The 11,367-nt window shown below is 48.0% G+C and overlaps 1 protein-coding gene across 1 annotated transcript; it reads left to right on the forward strand.

Annotated features, from left to right (window-relative positions):
• Positions 1-6,723: 6,723 nt before the first annotated feature.
• On the forward strand, positions 6,724-10,901 carry CHST4 (carbohydrate sulfotransferase 4). The gene is made up of 2 exons (XM_083625757.1): positions 6,724-6,853; positions 9,433-10,901. The coding sequence occupies exon 2, from the start codon at positions 9,446-9,448 to the stop codon at positions 10,640-10,642; it is 1,197 nt and encodes a 398-aa protein (XP_083481883.1). The 5' UTR covers positions 6,724-6,853; positions 9,433-9,445; the 3' UTR covers positions 10,643-10,901.
• Positions 10,902-11,367: the final 466 nt, after the last annotated feature.

Genomic DNA, 11,367 nt, shown 5'->3' on the forward strand with positions numbered 1-11,367 from the left:
GATTTTGGGACTTCAAAGTACCTTGCACATGACTTTGTTGTGCCATCATGTGATTGACAAGTTGGTGCTCCCACCCCACCAAATTTGGCCTGTGAGGCTGATCTGGATAAGGATCTAGCCCATGGAGTCACAAAGGTTCCCCTTCCTCCTGCTAATAAAAAGGTTAAGGGATCTTTGCATTTCCCCCTCTCTCATTTGTTTGACAGTGACATAGGAAGCTGCCTTGTGCACAGTGTCTAGCTCAGTTGTCTACACCGACTGAGTGTGGCTCTCCAGGGTTTCAAAACGAGGACATTCCTGGCCATACCTGGCGATGCTGCTGGGGAAGGTGTGTTGTTTTTGAATGTGGCACAGCTTCTGCATGCCAAGCAGCTGCTCTGCCACAGAGCTACAGTCTTTCCCCCTAAGAGAAACTTCCTGTTTAAAAGACGACAATATTCTTACAAAAGGTCGTATTTTACTGACAGCTGTAAACACTGAGTCAGTTTATAACTCTTTATGTGCTTTTTTAATATGTTGACGTATTTTATTCAGGGGCTCTGGTGGCACTCCCTGGCAAATAACATATAACTCGGCTCCATCAAACATTAGCAGGAATCTCTCTTAAGCCCTGGCACAGGACCTTCCCACCGGCTTGGCACAGAGGCTGCTCTTCTCCTGCTTCTTCCAGCACTGCAAAGCAGCCCAGTGCAATCGCACTGCGTTCCTCTCCATTCCAACATTTCTGGCTCTCTAGAGTCATTTCTGGGCTGTTCTTCTGCCTCTCCTGGCCCTTTGATGGCAAGATAAAATTCCTGGGTAAACAGCCAAGGGCCTTTGTATATCCTGTCTGGTGCTGGGTGAGATGAGGGCTGATTTGGGCCAGAGGGAAGAGCCCTGCCCTGGTAGGCAACCTCCTTGGGATGCAGCAGTGGCGTACCACATGTTGCCAGCGCTTGGGGCAAGGCAAGAATGACTCCTAACCTCATTGTGGGCATCACAATGGAGGCAACAAGTGGACTTCATTTGCTGTGCACCTATGGTGGCCGCTCCTTGCAGAGGTCGTTGGATGGTAGCCACGTTTGCCCTCTCAGCTCAGCGAGGTCTGGTGGGCGTGGTGGCTGGCGCTCCTTGGCAGGCTTGGTGGCGTCCCAGCAGTGCTGGAGCCACAGCTGCAGCAGGTCTAGGAGGAGGGTGGAGGAGAGCAGGCTGAGGTGCCAAGCACAGCCCTTCTCCATCCGCCGCCTCTTGGTCATGCAGCGTGAGGACGAGCACCGGTGGGTTCCAGGCGAACGGGTGGCTCTCCTCTCTGCATTCCCACTGCAGGGTACATGCCTTGTCCAAAAGTACATGCTGGGAGGAAGACCCCAGGGAAGGACAGGTGCAGACTGGAAAAAGTCTGAGCTCCCTCTGGTGGGAGGGGGTTGGTGACCCTTTGCCAGCTGCAAGGAGATGGAGGCCTGGGCGTGGCTCACCTCCTCACAGGTCTGGAAGGTGGCAGCCACACAGCCTTGGCAAGGAAGCCTGTTGTAGGGGAGCTGGGCTGCTCCCCCTCAGAATTCTGCGCCCGGGGCCATGGCCACCGTCGCCCCCCACATGATGCCACTGGGATGCACTGAGATTCTGGTTTCACTTGAGGGCATCAGGAAGGGGAGCACTGTGGAAGCTTTTCCATTGTTATGTACTGAGCTGAATCCTAGAACAATAGGATCCAGAATACAGCAGTCTGATTGGTCCACAGGAGCCACCCAATCCAGCTCCAGGTGGAAGTGAATCAGCAACGTGATTGGCCTGCAGGATCAGCTAATCAGGCTCCTGGATGAAGTGAATCAGCAACCTGATTGACCTGCAGGAGCAGCCAATCAGGCTTCTGGAGGAGGTGAATCCGCAACCTGATTGGCCTACAGGAGCAACCTGGAATCAGCCAATCACACGGGGCCCATTGTGTAAATAATGTATATATAGCTAGACGTTTTGGGGAAAGTTTCATTCATTGCTACTATGAGCTGAATAAAGAGCATGAAATTCACACTCGACTCCGAGTATATTTCATCCACCATCCATGAACTTGCCCAGAGAAGCTTACCCTTACGGACAGCTCTCCCCCAAGCAGCAGCCGTTGAAGATTTCATTCATTCTCCTCCCACAAATTTGCTTGTATTTGGGTCCCTAGCTTTGCACTAATCTTTTTTTCTGTCATTTGATCCAAGAAGTTAATCTCCCTGTACATTGTGTTCACAAAGCCAGTAATGTAAGATAATCCGTTTCGCAAATATCACAGTTAGAGGAGGAATTTTGTCAAGCATCAGGACTGGAAGAAAACCATTGGGTCATTTTGTCCAACGCCCCACCATGAGCTCACCCAACTGTGAGCTCGTCCACACTACAGCTTGCTCCACCGCTTACCCCTACGGAAACCTGTTCTTTACCACTGAATCAGAGCAAATGGCAACTGGGTTTATTCAGGTTGATGTTTGCCCCGATTCAGTTCCAAAACAGTGGGTTTTCACAGGGAAAGCAGCAGGCCAAATAGAAAAATAGTCAGACCTGTGCCTAGAAAGCACGGGCCTAGTGGAAAACCTAGGCCAAGGGTGGGAAGTGTATACAAAAGCATGGGAGAACTTGGATACCTCTGTTCTTCCAGACTTCTGTTTTTGGAAACATAGATCCCAGGATCCAGTAATTAATCTGGCTGCTCTGCGACTCACCAAGCTGACCACTACCAGGGCCCTGACATGGCTCAATTGGCTAACTGATTGGGAAGGCTCTGGGAATTTTACCTATATCTCCCTGCAGGGAAATAGTATGGTGCATTATATTCTGATACCCACTAATTTGATGCCCTACGTGGCTGAGTTTTACATAGGTGATCCTATGCTCAGTGACCATCTCCCTCTATGTTGCAAACTTGTCTTTCCATTGAGGAAGTCAGAACAGTTAATTAATCCATCCCCCCAGGAACCAAGTCTCCAGCAGGATACGAGTTAACGAGCATACACTATCTCTTTTCCACAGCTTGGTGAATTCTGACCATGTGATTCATTTGTTTTCAGTAGAGAAAGGTGAACTTTCCTCTGTTGTTGGAGTCACTCGGTTTGAGGAATTTATTGACACTCTAACAACTGAACTGTCTCATTTACACTTGCACAGGCCACCTAAGAAGAGGGGGATTGACGATTGGACTGACAAAGAAATCATAGCAATTAAAACCGAGGTCAGGAGAATCTATAGAGAGTTCAGAGAGACAGGCAGCTCTCGATTGCCTGACATTTACTTCTCCAGATCTCGACAACTTAGGGAAACTATCCAGCTCAGCCAGATAAGATATAGTCAGGCATGTTGGGATACACTACTCTCAACCATCCTAAAGAAAGATTATAAGAAATTTTGGAAGGCTGTAGCAGACTCCCCACAGATACAGGATGATTCGCTGGCGTTGATTCCATCATTGTCATGGGTAAAGCATTTTAATGCGGTTTTTCTTCGATGACTGTATTCCACCTGATAGTCAGGACCATGCCAATTTTACTTTCGTGGATGAGTGGGCCCCTGTCTCCATCACCAAAGTTATAACGTTAATTGACCAGATGAAAGCAGGAAAGGCTGCTGGCCCTGATGCTATTCCATCTGAATTGATCAAAGCCAAGCCAGAGTGGTGGCCTCTGATACTAGTGGAACTATTCACTATGATAGATAGATCTGGTATCATACCTAACTCATGGCAGCAATCTATAATTATCCCAATCTTTAAAAAAGGTGACAAAAAGCTGACATCAAATTATTGGCCAATAAGTCTACTGTCAAACATTGGGGAATTGTATGCCAAACATCTGTTAAATAAACTAACTACTTGGTTGATGAGAATAACATCATAGGTCCAGAGCAGGCAGGGTTCAGGCCAGGGAAATCTATTTTACGCAACTGTTTGGTGTTATCTTATTTAGCCACTAAGTACAAGCGACTTCATAAAGAATGTCTTTATGTGGCCTTCCTTGATATCAAGGCTGCTTTTGACACTGTCAACAGGGGGCTGTTATGGTCCAAATTGGAAACAATGGGCCTGGAACCTAGATTACTTTACTTGATCAAAAAGCTTAACACAAAGAACACCTGTCGTATAAGAACAACACCAGGGAATGTAATGACAGATCGTGTCGTTATAAACAGAGGTGTAAAGGGCTGTGTACTCGCTCCCTCTCTTTTTAATCTTTTTCTTAAGGACCTCGCTTCTTTACTAAAACAGGTGGATGCCCACAGCCCAAAACTCAATGCATCAAGCATTCCCATCCTTCTATACGCAGATGATATGATTTTGCTTTTACGGACAAGAATTGGGCTAAAACATTTGTAAAATTACTGTATTGACTATCTGTCCAGAATGAAATTGTGCATGAACTTTGATTAAGGCAAAATAATGGTTTTGGGGAATTCACACATATAGCTGGGTATTTAGTGGAAAACACATCCAGCAGGTATTCGAATTCAACTACCTGGGAATCACATTCCATAATGGGCTACTATGGTCCTCGCACCGTGCAACGGCAGTGAATGCCAGTAAGATGTCTATGCAGGCCATAATGCGTTTCTTTATAACAAGAGGTAATTCACATATCCCTTCTGCCCTCAAGGTCTTCAGCGCCAAAGTTATAGCTCAATTGCTCTACGGCATTCCAGTCTGGCAGCCAGGGTAGAACGAGTGCAGGCAGCTTTCCTTTTTAAGAATTTTGCCGTCCCACATTGTGTAGCCTTTGCAGCCTTGTGTCTAGAGGGAGGTCAACACAAGGTAGAGACCATAGCTGGGCGAGATTTCTTACATGCTGGTTAAACATCTGCCTCACAACAGATAAAGATCCTCTCCTTAGTGAAGTTTTGCTAGATCCCTTTCTTTCCCTAGGGCTACAACGGGCTACCTTTAACATAAAGCCTAGGGCTACCTTTAACATAAAGGTACAGCAACTTGGGCTGTCAGTGGAATTTTGCAATCGATGTCCCCACCATCTGCCAGGGCTATAATAAAGACTAGGTTGTGGGACATTGAACTCCAGGAACTAACAGCAGCAGCAGAGAAAACATGCTCCCCTCTTAACTTTCAACTTTCTTGGGCACATGAAATTAACCACAATTATCTTGAATTTTTGCTTAATCCTCAAGAAAGAAGAGCATTTTTGCTGGCCAGGTTTAATTCAAATCCTTCAAACCTCCTATAAGGAAGGTTCTCGAGAATGGTGGAAGGAGAAAGAATTTGCCCATGTGAAGACCATCAGGTGGAAACTCTTACACATATGGTTCTTAAATGTAAACTATATGTTGATCTCCGCCAGCAGTTCCTAAATCAACTCTGCATCCCCAAATGGAAACCAGAGTTAGAGGTCATATATTTTCTATTTTTGGGGAATAATCAGGAGCTCACCAAGTTAGTGGCTAAATATCTTTATCTGGTTTTTGTTGTCGAAACACACTGCAGACGTCTGATCTCCCTGGAGACATGTAATGTTAGACTGCTCTGCCTCTTTCATCTGACAAATGTTTTGTGTCACTGGGAAGGCGGTAATTCTGTACTAATTTGCTATGGATGTTTGTATGTGATGCCAATAAAAGGTTTGATGATGATGATGAAAACCTATTGGACACACCTTTTAGGCACAGGACAAACAAAGTGTGGGCAAATCCTTAGGCAATGCGGATGCCTGTCCTACATCAGTAGCCACCAGCCGGATGGCTGAACAAGAACAAAAGCCCAAGTGCGGGGAGGAAGCCTCAGCCTCTGTGCTTGGCAGTAGAAGGAGCCCGGCCCTTCCTGCCCATCCATCACTGCCCATTCAGTTACCCCTGGGCTCTCAACCTCCTGGAGCAGGCCTGGCTGCTTTTCAGTCTCCCAGCAGAAGGTTACTGTTGGACGGAGACTGATGTCTTAGCAGGAAGGGTTTGGTTTACAGGGTGTGCCAGATCCCCGCAAGCCTTCTCCTGCCCTATGCAGACTCTGCTAGATCAAAAGGTGAGGCATGCCCACATAAAAGAGATCACAAGAGTCAAAGAGGGGAGGGGGACAAGGAAAGCTTCTTAGCATCTATGTTGCCTAACATTTTGGACTAGAGTACCAAGTTATCCAACCAGTGAGCACTTGCCTATGTAGTGCCCCCCCACCTTTTCTGCATTTCTCTGCCCATGCACAGACCCACAGGCAAATGCTCAGCAGCAAGGTTACCTCTCCAGCGAACAAGAGGCATGGCCTTTCCCTGGATCTCAATGTAGCAGCCCTTGCAGCTTGCCCGGCTCCCACCCTGCTGGGAGGGATCTGGGCAGAGGGCAGCACCCTCTGGAGCTGCTCTTTTGGAAGTCTGTGACCCAGAGAGAAGGAGCACCAAGGGTTGCCAGAGAGGGTGTGGACATTGGCCACGAAGGTGGTCTTGCAGCTCTGTCGCATCTCTTTTGCCAGGTGGCTCTGGGTCTCTAGTGGTGGCAGTCAAGAGGGGAGCCTGCCATGCCTTGGATGCTGCACCAGGCGGCAGTGAAGCTTTGGGCTAGCATGGGTGGGCAGCAGCACCTCAGGGCATTGTGTCACACTGCCCTGGGATTGGGATACAAACCCTCTTTCCTGCAGGCATCTTTTGTTTCCTCTGCACAGAAGAGCTGTGCTGTCCGAATAGCTCCTTCCCACTCCCGCCCTCTCAGCACACACCTCCATAGGTTGGAGCAGGTGTCTCTCCTGTGTGTTCCCTCCTTTCCTCCTGACAGCAGCCTTCACACCACAGAGCACCCAGCAGTGCAGGACTGGGCAGATCTGCTGCCAGGGAACAACCAGCTCTTCCTGTTGCTTGTGGCTCCTCAAGGAAGCTGGGCTTGCAACCCCAGGAGGCCCCTGGATCAACAGGAGGTGAGTGAGACGGGAGGCTCTGTGGGAGAAAAGTGTGCGCCTGCCAGTGGGAGAGCATGTGTCTGTTTCCGCCATGCTGCTTGGATGCCCAGGATCAAAGAGGGAGACACTGACCTGCATTAACAAGTGATCCCTATCGGATGAAAACTCTGCCAGGGATCTGGCATAAGGAACAGCAGAGGTAAAGGCCTAGGGGTGCGTTGCAGGGTATTTTACTGCCTGCTTAACAAGTGATATAAAACCCCACCCTTCTTCCCACAAGATGGAAGGTGTTGCCTCAACGGCCCCTGGAAGGTGAGAGGCAAAGAGGGCAGCTGCTTCCTTCACTGCAGAGAAGCTATACGCTGGCCACCAGATGTGCAGCCCTGGGCTGTGTCCTCTGCTTAAGCAGCTGGTGAATGCAGTGGCCACAGCAGGAGAAGTCCAAGGGAGGGTAACGGGGTGGGAGCCCAGTGGAAGATGCAGCAGGGAGGGAACTGTTCCCAGTCACACAAAAATATTGTGGGTGCATTCATATAGACCTTCCTAAAACTCCCAGGTGTCAGATCCGGACTGCTGAGAGCCGGTTGGGCAGAATATGCTCTTGCAGCTTGTCCTGACACAGCTGCCCCTCTTAGAATTAACCCGGCAGTGTGTGAAACTGACTTGTGTGTGGAAAGGGGAGGGAGCACCTTGCATGGTTCGTCTGTTCAAGAGGCTCTGTTTCTGCTCCCGTGTTGAGGCTGCCAACAACCTGGGGTTTTGCTTTCTTGACATTGGATGTTTTCATCTGTGCAGAAGAGGCATTGCTAGCTAGCTAGCTTGCCTTCCCAGATGCCTTAGGTATTAATTTGCCCTGGCTGCACGAGACTGGCTTCTGAGATTGAAGGGCTGAGATAGGAGGTCTATTGCTTCTCTGGAGGCAGTCCAGAAGCCTTTAGTGATTCAGGAGCCTCTGGTGAGGTTTTTTGGATGTAGTGTGTGTGCGTGTGCGTGCACACATGCTTTATTTGCAGTTGGGGGTGTTTAGGTGCTTGCCTATTGTTGATTCTGAGGCTCACCAGTTTTTATTATTTGGCACTGATATTTTGCGATGCTCATAAGAGATTCTTAGATTCCCAAAAGTGCCTCTTGCACCTGTTCTGTGCTATATTGCTTAATAATTTTATCTTTGATAATGCTTCCCACCCGTTTACTCAGAACCAACATTATGCTAACTAGCTTGTAATTCCCCCCTGCATTCCCATTTTAAAAAGGTCAGGTGGCATCTATAATGCAAGCAACACGGTGGGATTGGCACTGCATGCCACAAGGCAGCCTCTTTCCCACCCCACAGGCAAGGAATTCCCAGAAGGATGTCTATTTTAAAAGCATAAGGGCATTGATTTCCCTTTGGGGATGGCAGCATTAGTGGCTATAGGCATTTGCTCCCCTGGTCTCTGAGACAGCTCCCATCAAAAACCTCAGAGACTGCCAAGCTCAGACCCCTCCCCTGCCAACTCCTCACTCAGTTCAGGAACTAGCGGTATGTATGTTTCTTCAAAACCAGTGAAATGAACATGGTGCCCATGAATAATTTCTGAGCAATTCAAAGAGTTTAAGAGTAATAATTTGGAGTACTCCCTGCTAAGGATAGCAGTGATATAAATGTGGGAGAAGGTCTTTCCCAAAGTCTCATCTTGTGTTCTCCCTCCCATATATGCTGTGAAGAGAAACCATGTGTCAACAAAATGGTCGCCCTGCACCGCTCTGCATAGAATTCTATGTTCTTGCATCTTTACTGCTTCTGTGTTACTTTTATGATAGTGCAATTTGCCATACTTCATCCAACCTGAGACTGCCACTGATGAGCAATTTCCAGATGGGTAAGATCCAGGAGAAATACCATGAGATAGCTATGACAAAATAGGGTAGTAAAGGACTACAGTGGGATCAGGATCTATTGGTTGCTTCATAATTCCTGCAATTTCAGCAAGAATCCCTGCCCAGAGCACACAGATCCAGGGGCAATGCCACCAGGTGTAGCAGAATGTCCTCATTTTGCTGCCACCCTCCAGCATGGTGGAGAAAGGTTTTTGTTGATGTGCCATAATGGGTTAATCAGGATGCTTGGGATGCAGTACCATCAATATGCTGTTTTGAGCACATCTTTATGAAGTGGGGCTCTCAGGAGCTGCCTAGACCCATATCCCCTGCCATTTTGTCTTCTGCCCAGACCCAATTCCCAGGTTGCCATCAGGTCAGTTGTTTCTCTACAATTCCTATTTAACCTTTCTTTATATGACTGACAACACACCGTTTCAAAGTGACAGCTGAATATGCACATGTATATTTAGAAAACATCATGGACCTAAGAACATTATCTGTTCTGGCCAACTTATTTGCAAAAGCCAGAATTTGTCCGAGTTGTCCAAGCTGATCAAAACCAATGGATTTGATCAGCCCTTACTTAGCCTGTCTACAAGTGCTTTTCCAGTTAGCACTCAAACAGCTCTCCAGTTCTGAATACAGGATGGGTGTTGAAAGGTCTTGGCCCTAGGAGCATAGTGGTTCAATTCTCTGAAATGTGCTCTCTTTCTCTCTCTTTACCCACCCTCAAGGCTTTGGGCTGCCATGCTGAAGCTGACCAGGTTAATAGTTCTTGTGATCTTGGCGATACAGGTCATTGCCCTCACCTTCTGGTTTCAGCTTCATGGTAGGAAATGTCCTCTGGCGCAGGAGCCATCCCAGGTGCACATTCTCCTCCTCTCCTCCTGGAGGTCAGGGTCTTCTTTCGTCGGGCAGATCTTCAGCCAACACCCTGATGCCTTCTACATGATGGAGCCAGCCTGGCACGTCTGGGCAACCATGTACCAAAACAGCGCCAAGGTCCTGCACATGGCAGTGCGGGACCTCATCCGGTCAGTCTTCAAGTGCGACATGTCAGTCTTCGATGCCTACCTTCCACAGAAGAGAAATGTGTCAGAACTCTTCCAGTGGGAGGTCAGCCGGGCCTTGTGTTCCCCACCAGTGTGCAACTCCTTCCAGCGCAGTGACCTCATCTCCAAGCATGCCTGCAAGATGCTCTGTAGGAAATCCCCCTTCAGCAAAGTCGAAGAGGCCTGCAGGTCTTACAGCCACATTGTCCTGAAGGTGGTCCGGATCTTTGACCTCAAGGTGCTCTATCCTCTCCTCAATGACCCCTCCCTGAACCTCAAAATCATCCACCTGGTCCGTGACCCCAGAGCCGTTTTCCACTCTCGCAAGAACACAGAAGGTAGCCTGGCCCGGGACACGAGGATTGTGCTGAGACACAAGAGGAATGCAATGGATACCGAGCCCTACGCTGCCATGCAGGAGATTTGCAAAAGTCATGTTGAGGTTTACACTGCAGGCAGGCAGGCCCTTCCCAGCACCCTCCAGGATCGCTACCTCTTGGTGCGGTATGAAGATATTGTCAGCAATCCCTTGGCCAAAGCTGCTCAGCTCTACAGTTTTGCAGGACTGCCCTTCTCTCCTAACCTTCAGTCCTGGGTGCACAACATCACCCATGGGCAGGGCCTTGGCAAGCAGGCCTTTGATGTTGACTCCAGGGATGCAGTGAATGTGTCACAGGCTTGGAGGAAGGCCCTTCCTTATCTCCAAATAGCAAAGCTGCAAGAGGTCTGTAAGGATGCCTTGAAGCTACTGGGCTATCGACTAGTTAGGTCTGAGGAAGAGCAGAAGAATATGGCATTAGACCTCTTTTATGCCCAAACACCTCTTGTCAATCAGGAAAGCAAAAGGAGCCTGGAAGCATCACCTGCAATTTCTTGGACTTGGACCAGATGAGACATCAGAAGCTTCCTAACACTATTGGTCCATTCGGCTCACTATTTTCCACACTGACTGACAGTGGCTCTGCCAGCAAGATGGCAGCTTGGCTTGAACTGTTCCTGAAATACAGCAGTCATGCAAAAAAATAATGATGCAACAGCCCACAAGAGAGAAGTCTGCCCAGCTCGTCACAGAATCTTGTCACTTCATTTCTGCAAGTTTGCAGCATGTTACAGCTGAAACTTCGCCCAGGGACAGGGATCTGGACACAGCAATGGAATCACCTCTTCCCTTTCTGTTTGAAAAGCTGGGGGAACAGATGGGCTTGCCTTACATTCAGACCCTGAATCCAACAAGCACCCTTTCATAATATGGTCTTTTAATGGTAATATGGCAGACTAGCACACTTATTAAGGATTAGGCTGTGTAAATTGGATTACCAATGCCAGAATGTTTGTGTGGTAACTAGGTTTTGTGGGAATGGCCAGTGTAAATGACATAAAAATCTATTTCTGTACTTTTTCTGCATTTTCTTCCCTTCTGACTTAACTGTTGACAATTCCTACTCCTGAACTGTGTGTTTGTACCTGTAACTCAGGATAACACCTTGTGCATCTGATGGAGCCAACTGCAGTTCACAAAAACTTATGCCAAAATAAATTTCTAAGCTGTTAAGGTGCCAGAAGACTCTTTGTTGGTTCTGCTATAAGAGACTAATAAAACTATTCCTAAACACTCTG

Source organism: Podarcis filfolensis (assembly GCF_964270895.1).
Source record: "Podarcis filfolensis genome assembly, chromosome: 8".
Lineage (NCBI taxonomy): Eukaryota > Metazoa > Chordata > Lepidosauria > Squamata > Lacertidae > Podarcis > Podarcis filfolensis.

Bases quoted from the DNA above. Each gene is read 5' to 3' on its own strand.
- CHST4 (XM_083625757.1), top strand. From the start codon at position 9,446: ATGCTGAAGCTGACCAGGTTAATAGTTCTTGTGATCTTGGCGATACAG.